The sequence below is a fragment of the Artibeus jamaicensis genome, unplaced genomic scaffold (genome assembly GCF_021234435.1).
Source record: "Artibeus jamaicensis isolate MK-2021 breed Jamaican fruit bat unplaced genomic scaffold, CSHL_Jam_final scaffold_660, whole genome shotgun sequence".
NCBI lineage: Eukaryota > Metazoa > Chordata > Mammalia > Chiroptera > Phyllostomidae > Artibeus > Artibeus jamaicensis.
In genome coordinates, this window is record NW_026522052.1 from 1,558,136 (window position 1) to 1,583,561 (window position 25,426).

Genomic DNA, 25,426 nt, shown 5'->3' on the forward strand with positions numbered 1-25,426 from the left:
AGCCATGGAGACAGAGAAAACCTCTCCTCTCTTCCCTTTTTCTGAGATTCTTCTTGCCAGTGACCATTAGAAGAGCAAAATTTCCAAGATAAGCTTCAGAATTTAGCAAGTTAAGCACAAAAGACTCTTAAAACTTGATATATGGCAAAAAAAGAACAAGATTTTTTAATGAGTGAAATATGAGAAATATAATATTCTGTGTTTAACCAAGGATTAAATGGGGGAGAACATAATTAAGTTGGTTTTTTACATCTATCTGTTAGGGTGGGCGGGGTAAGAGAAACCCCCACTGGACTACAATCAAGATGGCAGACAATCAAAATGGCGCCTGGAAAAAAAAAAAAACCGGCTGATGTCCAATCAAAGAGCCGGAAGGTCACGCTTTGCCAAAAGGGACATCCGACCAGCAACCTGAGTCCAGAAAGAAACCACCAATGCTGTATGGCCGCTTTGTTCAGAGACCAATCCCCAGCTCCCATGGGGAGCCAATGGAAATACCCGCCCCCCCCCCCCCCCCCCCCCCCCCCCCCCGCTATTTTCTTACTCAGGGAGGAACTTCTCTGATCTACTCTGTGGAGCAGAGAATCTCATCTGGGTGCACCTACCTCAATAAAAGCTCTATATTTTGCCTACCTCTGTGGCTGATTGGCATTTTTTCCTCCTAGGAGCCTGAGAAAAATCTTTCACTATCAATAGCAAGTCTGCTCAGCATTTTGAGGAAAAGCAAAACAGAAACTATGGGAAAACGGAAAGAAAAGGGAGTGAAAAAAGGTAGAACCAAGTCAGCTTCTAGCCGTAGAACTCAATTTAAAAAAAGAGGCTTCTCTTTTCTTCTCACATCATAAAACGTGTGGATGTTATCGATGTTTATGTCAAGGAGCAGTAATGGTAGCTGCAGCTGGCAAAGACTCTCCTTCCGCTGGAACTAAAACCTGGCCTCATGTAACCTCACAGGACCTGTGCCAAACCTACCTCACGAGCTCCAGCACAGGGGAGCCAAGGTCCCTCCCCACGCAGCCTCGAGCCGGGGCCAGTCTGCACTGCAGGGCCGAGAGCTTCCCCGCCTGGCATTCTGAGAGCGCACGCTGGGTCTGGTGGCCCTGGCGGCCGTCCTTCGCTCAAGACTTTCTCCTCTCTTGCTCGAGAACTTCTTGTGCCCAGTCTCCACGGCAGAGGAAGACAGCGCTACCATGTCGCCCACGTGTGAAAATGCCCAGCGTTCCTCCAGAGGGCCGTCCCAGAGCGACCACGCCAGCAGAAACCCGAGCCCTGCAAGCCCCTCATGTAATGCTGGTCGCGCTTTCGACCACCGTCGGCCTGCCCGTGCAGGCCCAGGGTCTTTTAAATGATATTCAGATTGAATCTGGGGGGCTCACACTGGTTACTAAAATTATATACGTTTGAACTGCACGATTCTGTAACACAGCATCTGCATATTGCACTGTGTGCTCGCCACCCCAAGTCACATCTTCTGACACCGTTCACCCCTTTACCTGCTGCTATCTGCCTGCACCCCGTGCCCTCTGCTAGTCACCTTGCATGTGTCCATGAGGTGTGTGTTTGTTTGTTTGTTTGTTTGTTTGTTTGTTTTTGCCAAGATCTGAAAGCAGCCCCAGAGCCCATCAGTGGATGAATGGACAAAAAAGCTGTGGTGCATTTTACCCAGTGGAATTCCACTCCACCATAGAAAAGAAGGAGGTCTTACCTTTCTGACAGCATGGATGGACTCACAGTGTTATGGTCAGAGAAAGGCAAATACCATGAGATTTTACTCCTATGTGCAATCTGAAGAAAAAAAATTAATGAACACACAAGACAGAAACAGAATCATAGATACAGAGAAGAGACGGACAGTTGCCAGACAGGAGAAGCGTTGGGGAACCCGTGAAACAGCCTGGTCCTTACAGGATTGGGAAACCCAGTCTGTCAGTGGTCCGAGGCCGCCATCTGCTGGCCAGTTCGGAGAACTTCACCTTGATTCCGAGTCCAATGTCAAGGGCAGGATTGAAAATCAAAAGTAGTTAGCTATTGTTCTCACCACAAAAAGAAAATTATAATTACTTGGGATGATAGAGGTAATAGTCAACACTTCCACGACAATCATATTGCAATATATAAGTGTATCAACCAACCTGTTGTACAGCTTAAACTCAGTCTGTGTTATATGTCAACCATATCTCAATAATTTCTTAATTAGAAAAATAATAGTACTGTAAAAGGTAGTCATTTCTCCATCAAAATCAGAAACTATTTGACATCTGGACACTTTTCCCCAGGCCATTATCAACTTGTTCTCAGTAAGAGTTTTTATGGTGGTACATAATTTTAGAGTCCTCTAAAGACAATCTAATCCATATAAAGTGAGATCATATGGTACTTATCTTTCTCTGACCAGCTTATTTCACTGAGCATAATGTTCTCCAGGTCCGTCCCTGCTGTCACAAAAGATAAGATTTCCTTCTTTTTATGGCCACATAGTATTCCACTGTGTGAACAGACCACAGCTTTTTCATCCACTCAAATACTGATGGACGTTTGGGCTGTTTCCAGATCTTGGCTATTGTAAATAATGCTGCAGTAAACAGAGGAGTGCATATATTCTTTCGAATTAGTGTTTCAGTTTCTTAGAACATATTCCCAGGAGTGTGACATGTGGAACCTAATAAACAAAATAGAAATAGGGATGGAAACAGACTGACAGCTGTCAGAGGGGAGGGGGCTGGGAGCCTTGGTGAAAGAAGGTGAAGGAACTAAGCAAAAAAGGTATAGACATAACCCTTAAAGGCAGACGGCAATGCTGTCATGGCCCCAGGGAGGGGGACCGGTGGGTAAGAGAAGGTGGACACCAGGAATAAGTGTGAAAATGGGGAAAGAGCGTACTTGGGCAGCAGGCCCACGGGCGGTGTGCATGTGATGTTCATTGAGTCGCACACTTTTAACCTTCATAGATTTGGGGAACCAGTGTCACCCCAATAAATTTTTTTAAAGAGATGATCTCATCCAAACTCTTTATTTTATAAGTGTTGGAAGTCAAGGTCATAGAGTCAAAATGACTTATTCAGAGCCACACAGAGTATTACCAGTGGAACCTTGTTAGGACCCTGGTATTTTTGTTTCCTGGTTCTGCACTTTACCATGTAGGTAAAAAGACATTCTACTCTTCCCACAACCTCAGCTACCATTGACAAACAATCCAATTTAATAATGGGCAGAGGACCTGAACAAACACTTATCCCAAGAAAACATACAAATGGCAACAGATATATGAACAGAGGGTCAACTTCACTAGGTATTATGATAATGCAATGACAAACTACAAGGAGATACCATCTAACACCTGTTACAATGGCTATTGTCAACAATACAAGGACAGGATGCGGAGAAAAAGAAACCCTCATTCAGTACCGGTGGGAATGTGAACGAGGACAGCCACTGAGGAAAACAAAGACATGTGTACCACTGCGTTCACTGCAGCACTGTTCACAGTGGCCAAGACACGGAAACAGCTGAAGAGTCCTTCAGTACATGATGGGTGAAGATGTGGTACATGTGTGAGGTGTGTGAGAGGAACTTCGGCCAGCAAGGTTCCCCACGGCCGCTGGAGATGGAAATAAAGAGTCAGCTGCTGCTCTGGTGGGAAAAGGGGGGCAGTTCCCTCTAGGGGAGAATGCCCAGAGCCCTTCTCCTGCACGGCTTTTATTAGGGTTGAGAAGTGCAGGAAGATACAGTGCTCGGGCATAGCTTATCAGTCAATGTCCAGCAGGCTGTAGTCATAAAAAACTAACACTATCTATAGATAACAATTGAAGAAACACAGAAATTGTTTCAGGTTGGGCTCTATGAGACACACAGGCACCAGATGGCTGTAAAGACACATACCACGAAGTGGGGAGTTTCACTCCTTAGGCCTTGAACTCAAACATCTGGATTACCCTGACAGGGCTTACAGCTGGAAAGAGCCAGCTTCAAAGGACAAAATGTACACTTTAGTCCTCATTCCCATGGAACCCTGGGTTTTAGAATCCAGTCACACCTGCCACCTGCATTACAACCTGGTTTTCCAGGGAGACTTACCAGCCCCTTTCAGAGCTTGCTCTCACAGGGCTACAATCTCCAAAACCACACAGAGTGGTCCCCAACACATATGTACAATAGAATGCTATTCAGCAACAAGAAAGATGAAATATAGCCATTTGTAACAATATGGATAAGATGGTGAGACTATCATGCTAAGTCAAATAAGTCAGACAAAAATAGTCAAGAACCATATGATTTCACTCACACGTGAAATGTAAAACTGAAAGCAACAAAGAAACAAACAGGAAAAAAAACTCAAACACACAGACAACAGTATGGTGGTCAGGAAAGGGAAGGAGGGAAAGAAATGGTCAAGGGCAAAGGAGGTCAAATACATGGTGAAGGAAAACTTTACTTTGAATGATGGGTACACAATGCAATGTACAGCTGATGTGTCACACAATTGTACACTTAACACCTATATTGTCCAATGTCACCTCAGTAAATTTAATGAAAAAAATCACTATTATTCTTACATTTTTCTGCCATGGGACAGTAACAGACACCCATACACACACTGCTGCCAAAGAATGTTCCTATAATCAGCAGTTTTCCTAAAGAAAACTAAACATTCAAAAATTGAAAATTCCATCTAAATAAAAAATCACTTAAAAAAGAATTATTATCGTACTTTGAACTTATTCTATTCTAAAGACAGGGTTCTAAAAGCTTCAACAAACATATATTTCAATACTATATAGTAAAAAAATGAGTAATTAAACCTCATTTTACAATTAAATAATTGGTTTACTTATGACTTCATTTTGCTCTAAAACACAAGGTTGTGTGTGTGTGAGTGAGTATAGTAGTCGTGCACAGACTGGTGTTCTAAGACGTGTGCATGTTGGTAGTAGATGGACCTCAGAGAAAAGATAAAGAAGCATGGGATTTTCCACAATAAGGCAAAATGAACTACGTAACCTTTAAAGACCTTTCAACTCTAAGTGTTTTCATTTAATTTTTCTGCATGCTACATAGTCTACTCTGGACGTGACTAAAATCAGTTGACTAAGGAGGGAAGCAAGACCTGAAGAAAGAGTGTCATATGGGAAGCTACAACACACAGGAAGAAATGGAAACAAAATACAGTGGAACCTCAGTTCTCAGACTTCATTCATCCTGGGAAACTGTTGGAGAAGCAATTTGTTTGAAAACCGAACTTCCTTTGTTTGTTGCCTGAGAGACCATGACTGATCACACTGGTGTTAGCATGAAAGGGGTGCTGGGTGGAGAATGAGACCTGGTGTTTTGGTAGGCAATTGAGACATTCTTTCTGTGCACAACGTGGTTGAGAAGCAGATAATTTGAGAACAAAGGTTTGACTGTATTTTTATGCCCTGAGATATTTGATAACATTCTGTAAAATTTTTATCAGCTCAATAGTCCATTTCTTTTTTTTTCTTATTCAAAAACATGAAGGTATATCATTATGTCACAATAGGAAAATAGTTCATCCTCTTTCCTAAATATTCTATTCTAAATATTCTATCCTTTTCCCCTCAATCTGCAGATGTATCACACATGATTATAACACATGTCAAGTATATTTATTTATGTGGGTGTGTATCCTTCTCTATGTGTCAAATATTATGTAAACTTCAATGCTATGAATTCAAAGCTCTTCAGACCAAAAAAAAATGTTAATGAAAGATTTTTCCACAGAAGGAAAATGAAACCAAATGAAAATCTGAATCTATAGAAAGGAATAGGAGTTCCAGACAAGATAAATGGACTGTTTGAAGCAAAACTAATAGCAGCATGGGTGAGGTTCATCGCACATGTGCAAGTGAAAGGCACAACAGCAGCACAAGGAAGGACACTGTACTGCCTTACGGTTCGTTCATTACATGTGAAGTTGTAAAATCTAATCATTTGAAGATGGATTTTGTAGGAGACCATTCTGTGTGGCATGGGCCCAGCTCCCACTCTGAGACACATAGGACCCATGCTCACGGATAGGTTTTCCTGTGGGGAATCAGGCCTGCAATGTGCCTAGACTGCCTTGAGTCTTGCTTTTGCTAAAACTCCCTCACCCTGAATTGAGGTAGAAAGTGCTTACTGTAACTTCCTAAAATCCATGCTAAAACTCCTCAGTATGGAGTATAACCAGTTCAACTATTTTTCCCTTTTCATTTGCAAATATCCCTCTTCTGTGATGTGATTAGTGGCATTGACTCCTTTGTTTTCTGTAAAAGGTAACCACCTAAAGCGAACCTGTGCATAGTACCTGAGGACCATCATGTGATGTGCCAAGAAACCCAATAAAGGCCGGTCATGGCAAGGACCAAGGCTTTTGCTCCCCTTGAGAGAAAAAACGTACTGTCCCTTTTCTTCCATAGGACTTGGTAGTCCGTGTGAATGTCTCTCCCACATCCACAATGTGGTGAACCCCACGAGCCAGAGTCCACATCAGATTTTGTGATGCATAAAGCTACTACTAAAAAAATTAGGCAGAGGACTAATTAAATGATAAAGACAAATTGAAACAATAAAAAATAAATAAAAATAAAGACAAAGGCAAAAATATAAAAGGCAAAAATAATATAAGGAAAAATAAAGAACATATCTTGAACAAATAGTAAACAAAATAGCGGGAAGCATAGTAGACCTAAACCAGCCTTATCAACGATTATATTATATATAAAAGATATAAACATTTTATTTAAAAGTTGGATATTGTCAACACTTTACACGCCACTTTAAAACACAGGCAGGTTTTAAGTAAAATATACAGCATTTAAATATTGATTATAAAAGATCTAGTGACTATATTAATACCAGATAAAGTAGACTTTGGAACAAGAAATATTACTTGGAATTAAGGGAAATTTTATGATGATAAAGGTGTTCGTTAATAACAATGTCAAAATTCTAAATGTGTAAGCTCACAATATTAAATTTTAAACATATGAAGCAAAAATTGATATAACAGGAAAGAGAAATGGACAAATTTCTAGTTATAGTTAGAGACTTTAATATTTCTTCTCAGTAATTGATAGGTCCTAAAGAGAAAACCAATAAGTGTAGAACAATACTGTGAACTAAATTGACAATGTTGACATTTATAGAATACACCATGGTCTTGTTTGGATGGAACATGTTTTTATCAAACACACATGGAACACCCAGAAGTGCCAACCTTGGACCATAAAACAAATCTCAATAAGCTTAAAGTGATGAGAGTGTCCTTTCTGACTACAAAGGAATTAATTTAGAAATCAAGGTCACAAGGTTTTACTGGGGAAATCTTCAAAATATTTAAGAATAATGTCAAATTTATACAAAGAAAGAATAAATAAAAACTGCTCTACTCATTCTGTGATTCCAGCATTACCTTGATATGAAAACTAATCAAAGACATTACACAAAATCATCTAGCAATTAATATTCTTTACAAATGAGGATATAAAAATTCTTAATACAATTTAACCAAATTAAGTTCAATGCATATAAAAATGATTATACGACATGATCAAGAGGTGTGGATTCCAGAAATATAAGTTAGGTTCAACATTCCAAACTAAAGCAATGTATTTCACTATAGTAACAAAATTTTTAAAAGGGAGGAAACTACATGATCAACTCAATAAATGCAAAAAATTTATTTGGAAAATTCAAATATACACTTAATAAAAACTCTCAGCTAACTAGAAATAGAGGGATTACTTTCAACTTATTAAAAAGGAAACAAAAACAAACAACCCACACCTAACATCATACCTACTAGTAAAAACTGCATGTTTTCCCCCTAAGATTAGAAACAAGACAAGAATGTCCATCTTATCACTGCTGTTCAACACTGTACCGGAATTTCTAGATGGGATAAGTAAGCCAGGCAAAGAAATAAAAGGCATCCAGATTATAAAAGGAAATAAACTGTCTGTATTTGTAAGCAAAATTACTATCATGTGTGATATTCCTACTCAGTGAAATTCCCACACATGTTTCAAGTGCTATCCTTTGGCTGACACCGCTACCCTGTCGTCAAATTCCTGGATGAATTCCATCTATTGTGCATCCTGCTGACACCATATGCTGTGTGACTCACACCAGCTCCAGCTAACTTCTTGCTCAGTGGGCTTGTGTTTCCTCCTATTTGGCATCTTATTTAATATCATCCATGTCTGGACACTGGATTTCTCTTTTAACTTGTATCTCACTAAATCCCTCAGCTTCTATCAGTTTTTTTAATCTGGCCATAGCTTTATATCTGTACCATCATTACCTATTAAAATTTAAGAAACACAAATCTTTTAGCCCAGAAATCCTACCCCTAAGGATCTATTGCATACAAGTAAAAGCATCAGCATGTAAAAATATAACATAAGTCGTTGTGGTGTTCTTCCTGTTGCACTCATGGTCCTTCTGCTTCACCCAAGGGTCAAGGGTCAAGGGTCAAACCAACAGAAAAATGCTGTGCAGCTCACAGCCCTAATAGCCCACTGGTCCTGCTACAGAAGAGGAGCAGGGTGAAGACTCATTCCCATGCCACCGGAAATGTTGACTGATGATGCTTGCAGTCCCCAAGACAAAAGAATTGTCTGAGGCAGCTTGCATGCTGTGACAAACTGAACAATCTTGCTCCATTCAGGATGATTCTGAAGGACCATCCCAGACTCAGGGCTTTCAGTGGTGATAGCCAACATTTCTTGTGTTGCAACTGCATCTCAGTTCAACTTCTGCTCTTAAATGTTGAAGTCTCAACTTTAGGGAATCTGCTCTGCCTGATTTTCTGAAACACTTAACAGGTATGGTACCTGGGTATACTTCCCAGAAACTCCCCACATACAAATCTCTGCCTCAGTATCTCCTTCCCAGAAAAATCCAAATTAATGCTATGGTAATTGCTTATGTATCATTTGTTTCATGCTGGGAACACTGTTAAAGGCTTTACATCTCTAAATTCATTTAATCCTTACAAAATCATTATGTACTAGGAAACATTATCATCTTTAAGATGACAAAGCTGTTTAGTGGTAGAACCAGGATTTAAAATCAGAATCCTGAACCCATTTCATTACCACAATCTCTCCTTTGTAAGATTAAATATATTGATCATTGTTTTAAAAATTAAAAAGATAAATAAAACATAATAAGATTAATGTAGAGGCTTGAAAAACACCATAACATATTTGAGACAATGAAGAAACCCAGAAATCACAGATACTTCAAAGTAGACAGAAAGAAGTTTGGAGATGGCTTTCATCTTAGTTCAGAAAAAGGCTTTTTTTTTTTTTTTATTTCAGTGCAAGTTTTCTGACTCTAAGTTAGTGCATTCCATGGTTGCCTATCCAAGGAATCCAAAAATGTTTACTCTGCCTAGACACAAAGGCAATTTTGATGAATAATTGCCTATACCTTATAAGTGATATTGGATGGCCTGGTTTGGTGTATCAGTCCATTTCTTTTGGTGTCAAGAGACTGGTTGCCTTCCTACATGCCTGCCTACCTGGTTAAACTGCTTTAGGTTTTCCAGATGAGGAGCAAAGTTTCTCTAAAACATCTTGGGTTTTGGAACTTCTGGCCAAGATGGAGGCACAGGCAGATACACTTTACCTCCTTTCACAACCAGAACAAGGACAACAACAAATTCAAAAATAAAAACAACCAGAAGCGCCAAAAATCTAACCATATGAAAGCCTGACAACCAAGGAGTTAAAGAAGCAACATCCATGCAGACTGGTAGCAGGGATAGAGACAGGCAGCTGGGGTGGAGAAAACTCACAGCAAAGCAGAAGCTGGCAGTCCCACATTTGCATGAGGATAAACTGAGAGGAACAATTGGGGAGCAAGACAGACCATACAACCCAGGGTTCCAACATGGAAAACTAAAGCCTCAAAACCTTTGTCTGTAAAAATCTGTGGGAATTGCAGTGGTGGTAGAAACTCCCAGCCTCACAGGAGAGTTCGTTGGAGAGACCCACAGGATCCTAGAATGTACATAAACTCACCTTCTGAGGAATCAGCACCAGCAGGGCCAAATTTGCTTGTGGGTAGTGGGGGAAGTGACTGAAAGCCAGCCGAGAGTCAGGTGAGCAGCATTGTTCCCTCTAGAACCTCTCCCCCACAGACAGCACCACAGCAACTTTAGTTGCCCTATCCTGGCAAATACCTAAGACTCTGCCCCTTACAACATAACAGGTGCACTGAGACTAAGAACTATGCCCAAATGAAAGAACAGAGCAAAATTCCAGGAAAACAACTAAGTGACGAGGAGATAGCAAACCTATCAAATGCAGAGTTCAAAACACTGGTTATCAGGATACTCACATAAATGGTTGTGTATGGTTGCAAAATAGAAAAAAAAAGTGAAGGCTATGAAAAGTGAAATAAAGAAAAATATACAGGAAATCAACAGTGAAGGGAAGGAAACCAGGACTCAAATTAACAATTTGAAGAGGAAGGAAGAAATAAACAGTCAACCAGAACAGAATGAAGAAATAAGAATTCAAAAAAATAAGGAGAGGCTTCAGAACATCTGGGACAACTTTAAACATTACAACATCTGAGTCATAGGGGTGCCAGAAGGAGAAGAGGAAGAGCAAGAAATTGAAAATTTGCTCAAAAACATAGTTAAAGAGAACTTCCTAATCTGGCTAAGGAAATACACTTCCAGGAAAGTCCAGGAAGCTCAGAGAGTACCAAAGAAATTGAACCCAAGGAGGAACACACCAAGGCACATCATCATTAAGTTACCCAAGATTAAAGATAAGAAGAGAATCTTAAAAGCAGCAGGAGAAAAGGAGACAGTTACCTACAAAGGAGTTCCCATAAGGCTATTAGCTGATTTCTCAAAAGAAACCTTTCAGGCAAGAAGGGGCTGAAATGAAATATTTGAAGTCATGAAAGGCAAGATTCCTCTATCCAGCAAACCTATCATTTAGAATGGAAAGGCAGGTAAAGTGCTTCCCAGATAGGGTTAGGTTAAAGGAGTTCATCATCACCAAGCCCTTATAATATGAAATGTTAAAGGGACTTATCTAAGAAAAAGAAGATCATAACTATGAACAATAAAATAACAATTAACATACAACTATCAGCAACTGATCCTTAAAAAAGCAAAAACAAAAACAAACTAAGCAAACAACTAGAACAGGAAGACAATCCTAGAAATGGATATCATATGGAGGGTTATCAGCAGGGAGGGGTAAGGGGGAGAATTGGGGAAAAGGTACAGGGAATGAGAAGCATAATTGGTAGATACAAAATAGACAGGGGGAGGTTAAGGATAGTATAGGAAATGAAGCCAAAGAACTTATATGTATGATCCATGGACATGAACTAAGTGGGGGTGGGATGATGCTGGGAGGAGAAGTGTTGGGTGGAGAGGAATAAAGGGGAGAAAAAAATAAGATAACTGTAATAGCATAATCAAAATATATTTTCAAAAACATCCTGGGTTTTGAATGATCATTCCCTTTTGTGATGCTGCTAGCTGATTACTCATTTCAGTGATCTGAATTCCTCCTACTCTTCACTGACCCCTACCTATCAACTAGTCCTGGAACATGTAATTCTATCTCTAAAATTAGGCCTCTTAAGTCTTGCACATTTAACTTCTTTCAAGGCCTCTAGCTATCCATGTATCTGATAGGTCTCTATATATGTGATATCATATCTCCCTTTATATTTGATAGCTTTTCCAGGACCTTCCACTGCAGCAAACCCCAGGGTCAAGGGTCAGGCCCACAGATGATTCCATGGCAGTTGGCAGCTCGTACAGCAGTGAGGCCCAGATAGAGGCGTGGGGAGGAGTGGGATTTATCTTCTCTTTTCCATAGGCTACTTCAGCTCCTGCCACTGCCATTGCCTCAGCAATCACTGAAAGTCTAGATTTCCCTTCTTCCTGTGACTACAAAATCAGAGAAAGGACATGGGAGATATGGGTGGTGGGTGGTCTCAGCTTGGCATCTCCACTCCAGTGGTGCAGCCATCAACCAGGAACATCCAGGCCCTCAACATGTTCTTCTCCTCCTGGGCCTTAGTCTTCTTGTCCTTGGGAGTTATGGTCGATGACTGGGTTACACTGAATTTTGAAACAAAAACCAATATGCAAAGCCATAGTCCATGGATATACACCACTATTTGGCCAAAAGGTAAGAACTACACCATGAAAAGCTGGGTGGGGAGGGAGGGTTCATCTTTCCTTGACTTCTGTTTGCCTTACCAGCTGACTCATTATTCTCTGGTGCAGTTTCCTCAGGTTGCAGTGTGCCCACTTCCATAATCAACACAGCTAAGGCAGAATCCCAAACCCCACCATTTCTGTTCTGGTGAAAAGTTTAGATGTTTGCAGACTTACTTGCGGGACAGTTGAGAAGCCTTGGCAGTAGCAGGAAGGTGACCAGCACAGCAGGAACATAAGGGTATAAAAGAAAGAGAACTGCCAACAAGGAAAGCAGGTTATATCATCATCAGAGGGGAACAGAATAAATTGAGGAATGAGTTCTGATAAAAGGAGAAAGCAGAAAGAGGCTTACCAAGATGTCAAGACAGAGAATGGCTTCTTTTGGCCCTTGCTCCCATTCAGCTTATGGTTCTCTGCTTCACTATTTCTCTTCCATTTCTCTTGTTTAATCAAATATTTCACCCCATTTTCATTTTTATTTAGAGGTTTGTGGCCCTTGGGTAGGAATGAGCCTACGAGAAACATTTGACCTTCTCTCATCATAGCTTCTGCTTTCCAACAGATGACCTGAAAGTGGTCAGGATCATGTTGATCCTGGTGATCAGCTTCTCCTTCTTCCATAACTTGTTCCTGGGATTGGAATTCACCTTTATGATTCCTCAAACTAAATATATCTTCCTCATCACTGTATTCCTCAGTTTCTTCACAGGTAATGTCCTAGCTCCCCTAACACAGGCTTGAAGGTAAACTTGGTTTGTGGGTCCAACCTGTGGTTTTTGACTCATGTTGCCTTCCCAAATTTCTGGCTCAGATGTGCAGCTTCTGAGTTGAATCAACCACTGAGATAGGACTGGTTCTCGGATAAGATGCCTTTGTATGGGGTGGAGGCTTACAGTTAGGCATATCTGGGATCAAGATGAATGAATGGAAGAGTCGAGGTTCCCCAGAAGGGGCTTTTTCTTTCTTTTGTTTGGACTTCAGGCATCCTTCTGCTCTGCGCACTCCTGCTATATCACCTGAAGCTAAGGCGAGGGCGATCCGTGTACTATTCCGGATATAAAATCACCTGGATCATTTCCACTGCCTACTTAAGTGTTTTCTTCCTTTTTGCCTCTGGTGAGTGTCTTCAGGGCCTTTGATGGGTTATAAGAACAAATTCATCCCTGATAGAAGGGAAAGTGAAAGGACAAGAATGAATGAAGTAAAAAGTACCAACCCTTGCATCTTAAGGGGCTCAAGTTCAAGTGGACTCCCTCCCTGATGACAATTCTCATAAGGAGAGAGATGGAGATGAGGACTGCAGGAGTGGTTCGGTGTGCTTGCCTCAGAGGGCAGCTCCTTAGTTCTGCCTTTTCTGCTGTCTTTCACACCCTCCCCATTTCTGGGAAGAGATAACCATCAAACTCAAGACTAAGGAGAGGGGTAATCTGGAATGTTCACTCCTGCAAAGCAGGGCAGTAACCCTGGGTGGGCGGTGTAGGGCCAAGGCAACTTTAGGTTAGAGTAGAACAATATCTAATATTAAATGTCCAGGCACCAACACTGGAGACCATTCCTTAAAAAAAAAAAAAAAAAAAAAGCTTTAAAATTTTATTTAGAAATTTCTAATGCATAAGCATGCCCTTTTTCAAAACGAATCCTCAATTTTGTTTACTTAAGAAGCATTTAAGCTATTCTGCATACTTTGGTCTCTTACACTAAAGCACCCACCTTCCAAATGACTTGGGACAGTTCAAAAGAGACCCACTGAACTTGGGGTCAGGGTCTCTCTGCCAACAGGGAGGAACATGTTTTTGTGACTATTGTTCCTTCACTGCCCTCCCCTGGCTTCTCTTTTCCCCAGGAATCCTGTGTATTCTACAGTACAAGCAAGCCATGAATTCTGCAGAAGAAAGTCATGACACACAGCAATCTGGGAGCTCTATCGAAGTGGCTTCATTGCAAAAACTCACCATAATGCCTCGTAGTATTGTCCACGTGCAGTCCAAAAACTTAGACCAAGGTTCCCTAAGGAAACAACAAAGCCAAAAACGTCGTGTAACCTGGGCTCTTTCGATACTGGATCACTCAAAAAGCTCATCTGAATGAAAGCAGCTTTGGGTGCATCTCCAGACGCGTGGTCTGTGTGTGGCTCTATGCAAATGACTGTGAGATGGTTGGGTCCGTAAGAAGGGCCAGAACATGGCTTTTTAAAATCCCTGTCTGCTAAAGAGTTTCTTCTGTTTGTTCTCACCATTTAATCATATTTGTTAAAGTATAATAAATACCTTATAGCTAATATAATAAAATTTAGAGTACTATATAATACCATACATTTCTTTTGTTTATTTTATTGTACAATATTTCCAATATTCACAAGAAATACAAAATAATATAATAAATACCTGTGGATATATCACCCAACTTCATGAAATTTTAACATTATGCCCTATTTGCTTTATTTTCTTTTGTTTTTTTAAATTACAGTTGACAGTATTATTTTATATTAGTTTAAGGTATACAGCATAGTGGTTAGACAGTTATATAATTTGAAATAATATTATGAAATATTCCCCATGATAGGTCTCGTGTAACCACCATACATAGTTATTACAATATTAATGACCATATTTCCTATGTTGTAATTATATCCCCACGAGTATTCTGTAACTACAAAATTGTAGCTATTTATTTATTTATTTATTACGTATATTTTATTGGTTATGCTATTACAGTTGTCCCATTTTTTCTTCCTCATTATGCCCATCCTCCCTGCACCCTCCTCCCACCAGCATCCCCCCACTTAGTTCACGTCCATGGGTCATATATATGAGTTCTTTGGCTTCTCCATTTCCTATACTATTCTTAAGCTCCCTCTGTCTATTTTGTACCTACCATTTATGCTTTTTATTCCATGTACCTTTTCCCCCATTCTTTCCCCTCCTCCTCCCCACTAATAACCCTCCAGAGTTATTGGAAATGGAGAAATTATCTACATTTCTGTGATTCTGTTCCTGTTCCAGTTGTTTGCTTAGTTTGTTTTTGTTTTAATTTAGGTTCAGTTGTTGATAGTTGTGAGTTAGTTGTCATTTTACTGTTCATAGTTTTTTATCTTTTTCTTAGCTAAGTCCCTTTAACACTTCATATAATAAAGGCTTGGTGATGATGAACTCCTTTAACCTGACCTTATCTGGAAAGCACTTTATCTGCCCTTCCATTCTAAATAATAGCTTTGCTGGATTTTTTTAAAATAGTAAATTTTACACTAAATTTTCTATACTAGATTTTTGTATAGTTATGTGCATTTTATATACCAGATGTAGAATTTCTCAAACTGCATTTATTTCTCCCCACAGAATATGAAAAGTACCTCATCTACTCTACCTCCACCTCATTTAGGTTTTAAATGCTTCATCACAATGTGCCGCCCCATCTGTACATAAAAATGAAAGAACCTGCATTGCACCCTCAAGGGCCCTGAGAATATGAGGCTCTGTCTGGAAGCCTGACTGTGGCTTCTTCCCTTCCTTGTCCCTTCGGTGCAACCACAGGGCTTACACATGGAATCAGCACGTGGAGGAAAACTGCCACAGCCCCGCTGGCACACGCTTGGAGTCCAGCCTCAGGTAAATGGAAACACAGGGAACAAAAACCAAAGGGCAGGCGTGGGTCGGAGAGGCTCTGCATCTGCCCTCTGAGGAGCAGGTGTTGGGGATGGCGCAGACGTGGACACGTGGGACAAGTAGTGCGAGGAAGCAGCCGGAGGGATGCTGAGCAGCCGGAGGGCACTTCCGGGATGCTGAGGAAGGCCTCCACCAGTGGACAGAGGTGTCCGCACAGGCCAGTTTGAGGATGAGTGATGCTCAATCCAGCTGCATCCACAGCAGGACAAACAGGACATTGGTTGATCTGGACAGCTCTGGACAGCAGACTGCGGAGACCCCCCCGAGCCACGTGCTTGTGGCCAGGAGGGCGCAGATCCTCCCCGAGTCAGGCTGGTATACCTGCATGGGGAAACCATGGCCAGGCGGTGGGCCTAGGACTCGACTTGGTGCTTCTCAGGAAGTGGAGGAAGTAGAGCCGGGCCACACAGCTGTGAAAGGAGCTAGCTCTGCCTCCCTGTGGAGGCCAAGGTCATCAGCGTTCTGGGGTCAGTGACCCAGAAGAGCCCCATGTCAAAGAAGGACAGGATGGTCGGGAGGTAGGACATGGGAGTATGAAGGTGGGTGAGGAGGGTCCCCAATGCCATGAGGACATAAATCAAGAAGATTCCAAAGAGAAGGGCGTGTCCAGTGCCGATGCATGGGGGAGGTTCGTCTTTTCCCCAGAGCTTTGATCCCTCTCCCTGTGAGAATATGAAGAACCCTCTCCATGTGGCAACTGCACCATCCATGGTAGATAATTCTAGACTTATTCCTGACTTTGCTTATTACAAACCATCTTTAGAAAAGTTGATGGAGTGACTTTATCATCGTCATTCTCTTCTCACACACACAACATACCCAAAAGAGGCGCACACCAATATATCCAACAGGAAGTAGAAGAAATCCTTTACATTTGTTTATACTGGTGCATCATAAATTACCACAAATCTAGCAGCCTAAAGCAATTCGAATGTACTGTTTTGAGGTTTTTGAGTCAATGAGTTGGGTCCTCTGCTCAAGGTTTCACCAAGTGGAAACCAACTTGTCAGCTGGGTCTATGATCTCATCCAAAACTTGGGATCCTCTGCCAAGGTTACTGAGTTTGGTGGCAGAGTTCAGGTCCTTGCAGTTTTAAGATTAAGGCCCTTGGTTGTTTAGTTTAGTTTTGTTTCATTTTGTTTGCTGGCTGCTGGCAGGGAGCATCACTTCATGCTTCCAGAGACCACCTTCAAGTCCTAGCCACCTGGTCATCTGGTAACACGACAGCTCGCGTCTCCAAAGCCATCATGAAAATCTCTCTCCAGCCTGCTGTGACAATGTGTTATGTAATAGAATGTAATCAAGAGAGTGACATCCCATTATATTCACAGGTTCCACCCACATTCAAGGGGAGCAATTTCACAGGGGGTATATACCAGGGAGTAGGGACCTTAGGGGCTACTTGGAATTCTTTTTTCTCCCCAGAGTTCACAGGGAAGTTAAAGAAGCAAGAATTTAATCATTTGTTATGTGAGAGATAAAGGATCTCTGCTCTGAGCTCAGACATAATGTATCCTATCTCCAGGCAGTGTGGCTTGAGCTATATTAAAGTTATATTTTTCAAATATGAGAATAAATAGCAGAGACAGAATTACCCTAATTACCTGCATGAATATCAGAACTCAAAAATGGAACACATATAACTCTGGAATTTTTACTGCATCAGCAGAATCCCATCATCTGTATAATATCATATTCAAATTAAATAAAATATGAAAATTTCATCACTTGAATCGCAAGACAGCCTGAGACTTAAGGTAGGAGTTCTAGTCTACACCCAAGTTCTCTGCCTGTGCTTCGGTGACTTAGCCTCAGCGTGGGTAACCGCGTTTACCGAGTGTGCGCATGTGTGGTCATACGCCACTCGATGATGAGACACACTGACAGATCCACCCGTAGGCAATTCTGTCATTGTGCGAACACCCTAGCCTGCACTCATACAAACCCAGATGGTCTAGCCTACTACACACCTATGCTGTGTGCTAGAGCCTGTTGTTCTAAGGCTACCAGCCTGTACAGCATGCCACTGTACTAAATACTGTAAAGGTAAGTGTGTGTGCATCTAAACATGTCTCAACATCAAAAATGTCCAGTAAAAGTATGGTGCAGTAAAAATGAAAGATAAAAACTGGTGCACCCATAGAGGGCACTTACCGTGAATGGAGATGACAGGACTAGAAGTTGCTCTGGGGGAGTCACTGAGTGAGTGGAGGGTGAATGTGAAGGCCTAGGACATTATAACACTGCAGCCTTCATACATGCTGCAAACTTAGGCTACACTAAGTTTATAAAACAACACCAGATTAAATCAAGCACAAGAGAAAATGATGCAGTCATAGTAAACACAAAATCTATGAATATGCCAGCACAAGATGGCTTATTGTTTAATAGCAAACTTCTGTCTAAGTAGAAAGGGTGCACTCAAAAAAAATGTATGTAGTAAATACCTAGTATAGTAAATACATAAAATACACATTATCATCACCAATTATCATGTACACAACTGCATGCACTGTACTCTTCATATGAATGGCAATGTGTGGATTTATTTATACCAGCCACACCCAAATGCAGGAGTAATATGTGGCCCTACACATCCAAGGCCTAATATATTTTTGGGGGTAGGAAATAGAGAACCAAATGTGGAAGGAAGTGTAACAAACCCAATTGCCTTATCTCTGAATGGAAATTTAAGAGGAAAGCAGGTGGAATAAATAGAATTCTAGCTTTCTAAGAACTGACCTTACATTATGTGAATAATTTCAGTAATACAACCCATCTGTGTTTTGTTTCCTGAATCTTTTGCTTTCTATGTGTTATGATGAGGCACTAGTTTGCAATTACTCAAAAACATAGCTACACCTGTGATTTTTTTGTGAGCAAGAGTGGTTCATTTCTATTCAAGGACCCAGGTACTTTAAGTGCAGGAGGTGGAGACTAACAGCCAAGTATATAAGCACTTCACTTGAGTTAGTATCTCAGAGGCTGGGGTTATTCTTGGGTCTTCAGGTTCCCTTGATAGAAAGATAACAGGGAGAGACTAATTAAAAGTCTTCAATAATCATGCATATATTCTTCTATGTGTTTGGTATTTGAACTCTCCTGAATATTTTGTGTCTTTCTGGAATGAGTAATTACACCTCAGAGAGAAGGAGGACTCAGTCCATTGGTCCCCCACCACTGATGCGGGTGAACTCACGACTCACTTAAAGGTGTCCGGAATCTGTAAACGACCGTCACCTGCTTGTGCTCTCCAGCTCGGCATCACTCTTTCACATGTTTAAGGCGGTTTAAAACATTCATATTGCCCAACTGTTTTTTTGCTTTTTAAAGGTTTAGAGTGTCTTTTCCTAAAGAAATACCTAAGGATACACAATTATTTCCCACTTATGTAAGTAGTCATTAGATTCCATTGCTATTACAACTTTTATTGATACTACAGTAACATATTTTATAATGTGTCTTATTTTATAAATTAGCTTTTCATAAACTTTATTATTTCTTTCAATGTAACAGTCATTTCTTATTGATATGTCTGAACTTTTAAAAATTGAAAATACTAATTCAAGTTGCTAATATCAGAATCTCTCATGGGCTTTATCTCCCATATTGGAGTGAGTGTGTATAGTTCTCTTTGGGGGAAAGCAATACAACACTAGTTATTAAATTATACACACACACACACATATATATATGAAGAGACCAAAAAAAGGAATTATCTTCTAGAAAACGGGCCCCTTGTCGCACAGGCTTCCCCACTAGGTGAGCGTTCTAGGAACCCATCTGCATCAGTGCACCAGCTGGTGTTGTTGTGAGAGGTAGTGCTAAATTTTTTTGAAGACTCTTTCAACGCATTTGCCCATCTCATGATGGGTAATTTATGAGTACACCTGCCCACACCTCACTGAGTGTTCAGCAGTTTTGACCAAAAACAACATGATCCCACACTTCCTGTTTACCTGATCTCTTCTGTGGCAAGGTTTTTTTTTGTTTCCCAAGATAAAAACAGACCTCAAGGGGAAATTTTTTGTCTATGTGGAAGAGGTGAAACAAATAACAGCAGAAGTACTAAAAAGCATCAAAACTGATTAATTCAAAACTGTTTTGAGCAGTGGAAAAAACATCTTGATAGGTGTATTGTATCAAATTGTGAGTACTTTGAAGGTGACCGAAGTTTAAACATGTAAGAATAAATATACCATGTAAGAATAATTACAACATTTAAAAAAATAAATTCTGGGGGGAGGGTGTGGTCCCCCCTCATACATATGTGTGTGTATATTTTTAAATCCAGTGACTTCACTCTAGGAGTCTATCTCATGATAATAAAAGCACCAATATATAAGTATATTTATTCAAATGTGTGTTGATACATGGTTTATAGTGACAACTGAAAACCAAGTGAATATTTCTAAAAAGGAAATGTTCAGTTAATCATGGTACTCCAACATCATGAAATATTAAGGAACTAGTTTTAAAAAGTTGAGTTATAACTACACTAATTTACTTAGAGTAATTTCATGAGATACCTTCATGGGCAGAAACACGATGCACGGAAGTGTGGTTGGCATCGAGACACTTTTTGTAAAACAAACAATGGCAACTGTATAGCACAGAAAAATAGGGAAGCAAGCAGAACATAAATGAGGTTACTTTGGGTTGAGGGGTGGTGGTGATAAAAAAACTAAAAAAAATTTTAAAAGGTGAAAATAAAATAGCGTGCATGATATAATCTAATTACTTTTAAAATATACACACAGTATTGTATGCATAAAGAAACCAGAAAAAAGTTGCAGGCCAATTCCCAGCAAAGGCCAGTTCCCAGCTGGGGATGCACCAGAAGCAACCATACATTGAAATTTCTCTCCTTCTCTCCTTCCTTTCCCTTCTAAAGATAAATAAATAAAAAAAGAAACCAGAAAAAAAAAGAACTGACCTATAGGGATGTCCATAATAACATTTTCAGTGGAAAAGCAAGTTAAACAAAAGTGTATATTTTAATTAAAACATACACCCCCGACACACTCAAACGACCCACAAGAGCCAAATAATCAAACTTGTAAAAAGCACAGGAAACCTGAGGCCAGGCAGAAGGACTGAAAAACTAAGCATAATTAGTATCTGGCACGCGTCTGCCACTATTTCCATGGAATCCACGGAGGGCCCGCCAGGACTACAAACAGGAGCCGCTTAACATGACACTGGCGCGTTGGTGGCCTTGCACTTCAACACCGCTGCTGGCACAGCCACTGCAGCGCACAGGCAACTCTGTCCTCCCCTGTATGTGCCTTTTGCTGCTGCTTGCATCTAATGTAAAGGCTAAGTTGATGATATACTCATATTGTAATGGTCAAGCCTGGATCCCGTGTTCCTGTTCCACATTTGCCAGAGTGAGTTTCAGCCTCTACAGCAGAAGTCAGCCCCCCTTACAAAGGGGAGTTTGAAAGATGCACAGCCAAAATACATTCTTAAGTAAATATACCAGTAAAGACCCATGACAGTGCACCACACCAACCACACATTATTTGCATACATACATCTTTCCCCCTTATGTACACACACGTCAGTGCCTAATGCAGTGCAATGTTATTCCTCTCTCTGTTCAAGAGACAGCCACTCCAATACATTGACATCGCCATTTATTTCACCAATATCCAGACCTGAGTGATTTCAGTTACACCTCTGGTTCTGAGATAGTTCTAAGCGTCATGTTACCCATGGCAAAATAATAAAGGTACCACTAATGTTACTGTAAGCAGCTGGTAAGATATTCACAAAAAAGAAGGGAGCCAGGCATCTCAGTAAGCAGAGTTGATAACAGACTCAAGACTTGGAATTTAGCTTAAGGTAAAAAAGTTTTAAATCTATCAAGTCATGTGGATGTTAAAGCTTTTCTTTCAGAAACTACAGATAAGGCCCATCCTAGCTCCTAGGAAAACAGCCGGCCTCTTGGGGCACTGCTACAGATGACCGCCTGGGGACAACTGGAGGCATCTCGACCTTCGTGCTCCGGGGAGAGACAGATGACCACTGATCCTGGGAACGGCTCACTGCCCAGGACAAGAATGCTGCTGCTTCTATCACCTACTTCTTCCGGAATTTCAGAGCCCTCACTGCACCTTGTTTATTAAACCCTGGTATAAAAAGTCTGGCCTGGAAAGAGAAGAGAAGATGGTCTGTTAGGGTATGAATCTGCCATCTTCTCAGATCCCCAGCCATCTGAATAAAGCACCCATAAAGATTCAATTGCTATCATTGCTTATTGGGTTTGGTAGTGACAGGCAGCTGGAACCTGATGTCTTTTCCAGTTTCAGATTTGACTAGGAAGGGGCAGCTTCGCAGGACCTCCACATCCCCCACTACACTGACGCTAATCTCCCAGTGGGCAGGAAAGGCCCGCTTTCCAATCTCCCTGGGGAACAACTGGCACGTTCCCCCCGTTAAGGGCGGGTTGGGGAGAAATAGCGAGGGGAACATCCTTCCCTGAGGCATGTGCACTAGGAGCCAGAAATGGCCCCCATAAAGGAGGGAGGCAGTCCTGGGAAAAGGGACTCAGGGTGGCACCAGGATGGCCTGGGGAGACAAGATGGCTCGTGGGGAGTAGAAGGGAACAGAGAATGTACTGGATTCCCAGGGCCTCAGGTTCGGGTGATGGCCCTCCTCCTGGGCTCAGTGGGGACAAGCTCAGACCTGCAGGCCCAGAGGCTGCACTTCCTCCACGACGGGGAGAGCTGCTCAGCCCCTGGCCTTGATGGGCCATAGCCTAAGCCCTTCCTTTGTTTTTGCTCCGATAAATCTTGCCACTATGGCTCAAGTTCTCTTCTGTGTGTATCTCTGAAATGCATTTCCTATGTGACTGTGGGAGAATCCTATTTCCTTCAGCAACACTAATAATGGAATGCACAAAGGAGAGAAAATTAAAAACTGTACATATATATATGCCAAAGCAATGCAGAAAATACACATAAACTTACAATAATTATTTTGCAAGTGGCCATGAGGTAATAGCTAACACTCATTTCTGTCTTCTTTAAGACATTTTCTTAACAAGAAACACAGCATGTCAATATTGACAAATGGGGTGAATCAAACCATTATTTTTGCAAGATAAAGACACATTTGAATCTTGCCAATTCAGGTTGCAGCCACTTGTTATTAATTTTTACCTCTGGACATCGTTACATGCACGCAATGGAATGACCTAGATCCACTGTCTGAGTAGAGGACAAATAAGCAAAATTATGGCCTTATGCATCAGAACAAATATTTTGTTCAGTAGGGGGATAAAGGCCAATAATTCCACAATCTTGTGTTGACATGACAGGCCAGATATTTCTCACTGAGCAGTGTGCTGAGAAAATGGAAGCTTGGTGATCCCTCTGTGTGAAAGGAGGAAGGTCAGCACCTCACAGATCCCTGAACACGCACCTGGCGCTCAGGGGCACCGTGGAGTGCAAGACCCTTCAGCAACTCACAGGCTGCTGCCCTCTGTGAAAACTGGACTAGACTTGGGAACCAGCCTAACGCCCCTCAAGGCAATTAGATTACCAGAAATGTCACCGAGGTGACAGTTTCTTTGCTTCATAGGGTTTTCTCCCACAGCTTGATACAGATATGAATTTGCAAGCCATCTGATATATTCTGAATTTTCTGTGTATCAAGTCCTAGTGGCATTGTGTTACCAGTACAGTCAACCAACATATCACCCTTTGTTCATGAGTGGAAAAGTTAACTACCTATTGACTTGTCACTTAAAAACCAATGTCCAAAATACCACCTGTAATAAATACAAGAGGTAGTGAAAAATTACTCTTTAAAAGACAAAAAAAAGCAAATAGAAACTCTTCATTTTAATATGCTTGAAGTATCAAAAGTATCATAAAGAGGAAAGATTGTTATACATGAGATAAGATATTTATTCCACATAAATAGAAAATAAAAATTAATATTTTAATACAGAAAAATATTTAAATCAAAAAGTAAGGTAAAAAATAAAGGCCCTAGCTGGTGTAGCTCAGTGGATTGAGCACAGGCCTGCAAACCAAAGGATCGCGGTTCGATTCCCAGTCTGGGCACACACCTGGGTTGCAGGCCAGTTCCTGGCAGGGGACACATGAGAGGCAACCACACATTGATGTTTCTCTCCCTCTCTCCTTCCCTTCCCCTCTAAAGATAAATAAATATAATCTTTAAAAAAAATAAAATATGGGAGCATGGGGGGGGCTGGGATGGGAGAAATAGACAAAAAACTATACTTGAAAAATAACTAAAATTTAAAAAAATAAAATAAAAAATGCAAAAAATAAAGTCATTCTGCAAAAGTCACAGACTTGTCAAAGAATGGAAAACAAAAAAGGCTGAAGACCAATGAAAGCACGATCAACCTCCTGAGTAATCAGGGAGCTGTACGTTAAAACTACAATAAGATACAATTTCATACTCTTGATATGAGTGAAGTAAAACTTTAAAATCTGAACATACCAAGTACTAGCGAGACTGTGAACCAAAAGAGTTCTCTTATACTCCTAGTTAATGTGAAAATTGATACAAACACTAGACCTTCACTATGATTATAGACATGGATACCCTATGGTCCAGCAGCCCCTTTCCTGGAATCTACATAAGTTTAGTACACACGCACTTCCTATCATGTATGAAAAATATTTATAGCAGCTCTGCTTGCATACAGCAAAAACTGTTAAAAATACAAATGTCTGGAAGAAGAAAGAAACAAGTAAGAAGAGAGAAAGAAACAAAAGAAAAAATGTGTCTTATTCATAAAATAGATATCACATAGATAAAAAAGTCAATAAACTATAGCCATCAAGATCAGTGAGTTTCAGTGACCAGAGGGGAGAGGGAAGGGAATTTAAGGGGGAAAAGGAGGAGGGATTTTGAGGAGCAAGTGTGAAAGACACAGGGATGAGGACTGGGGGGGAGGAAGTGGGAGGGAGGTGGGGAGACAGGGCAGGGGGGGCTGGGATGGGAGAAATAGACAAAAAACTGTACTTGAAAAATAACTAAATAAAATTTTTTTAAAAAAGAACCAGAAAAAAAAGAAAATGACAAAAAAAAGTTATAACAAATTGATCTTAAGAGATAATTAGCATTTATATGTACTAGAACATCAATACTATTTTCTAATTTTATCCTTATAAAATCTCTGAGAAATACAGGTAATTATTATTAAACAAACAAACAAAAAAGATCGGTGAGTTTCAAAAACATAACTTTTAGGTAAGAATACTTCTACTGACTCCACATATACAAAGTTCAGATAGGAAAACACATAATTGGTAAACTTGTCAAAAGAAGCATTAGCAGAGATTTCAAGACAGATATCATCTCTCACAGGGAGAGAAGAGGATGCTTCGGGAGCGAAGTGCAAGCATGGGGCAGTGGTTCTTGTAGCATTTTGTTCTTCCACTGGGTCTCGGTTACACATATTTTCTTATGACATTATTTATGTGTGTGTATGTATGCCTTTCGTACATGGAAATTTTTACGTACAGTAGTTAGTAGTGTCTCTGACAACTTTTCCAAACTGAAATCACTTATC

The 25,426-nt window shown here is 40.7% G+C and overlaps 1 protein-coding gene across 1 annotated transcript in view; it reads left to right on the forward strand.

The window, feature by feature from the left end:
- Positions 1 to 1,190: 1,190 nt before the first annotated feature.
- The window catches only part of TMEM225 (transmembrane protein 225), a 30,963-nt gene continuing 6,727 nt past the window's right edge, over positions 1,191 to 25,426 (forward strand). The window contains exons 1-5 of the mRNA XM_053659431.1: positions 1,191 to 1,329; positions 12,000 to 12,173; positions 12,768 to 12,914; positions 13,187 to 13,321; positions 14,049 to 14,242. Of these exons, the coding sequence (XP_053515406.1) occupies positions 1,191 to 1,329; positions 12,000 to 12,173; positions 12,768 to 12,914; positions 13,187 to 13,321; positions 14,049 to 14,242 (789 nt within the window). The remainder of the gene's footprint in view (positions 1,330 to 11,999; positions 12,174 to 12,767; positions 12,915 to 13,186; positions 13,322 to 14,048; positions 14,243 to 25,426) is intronic.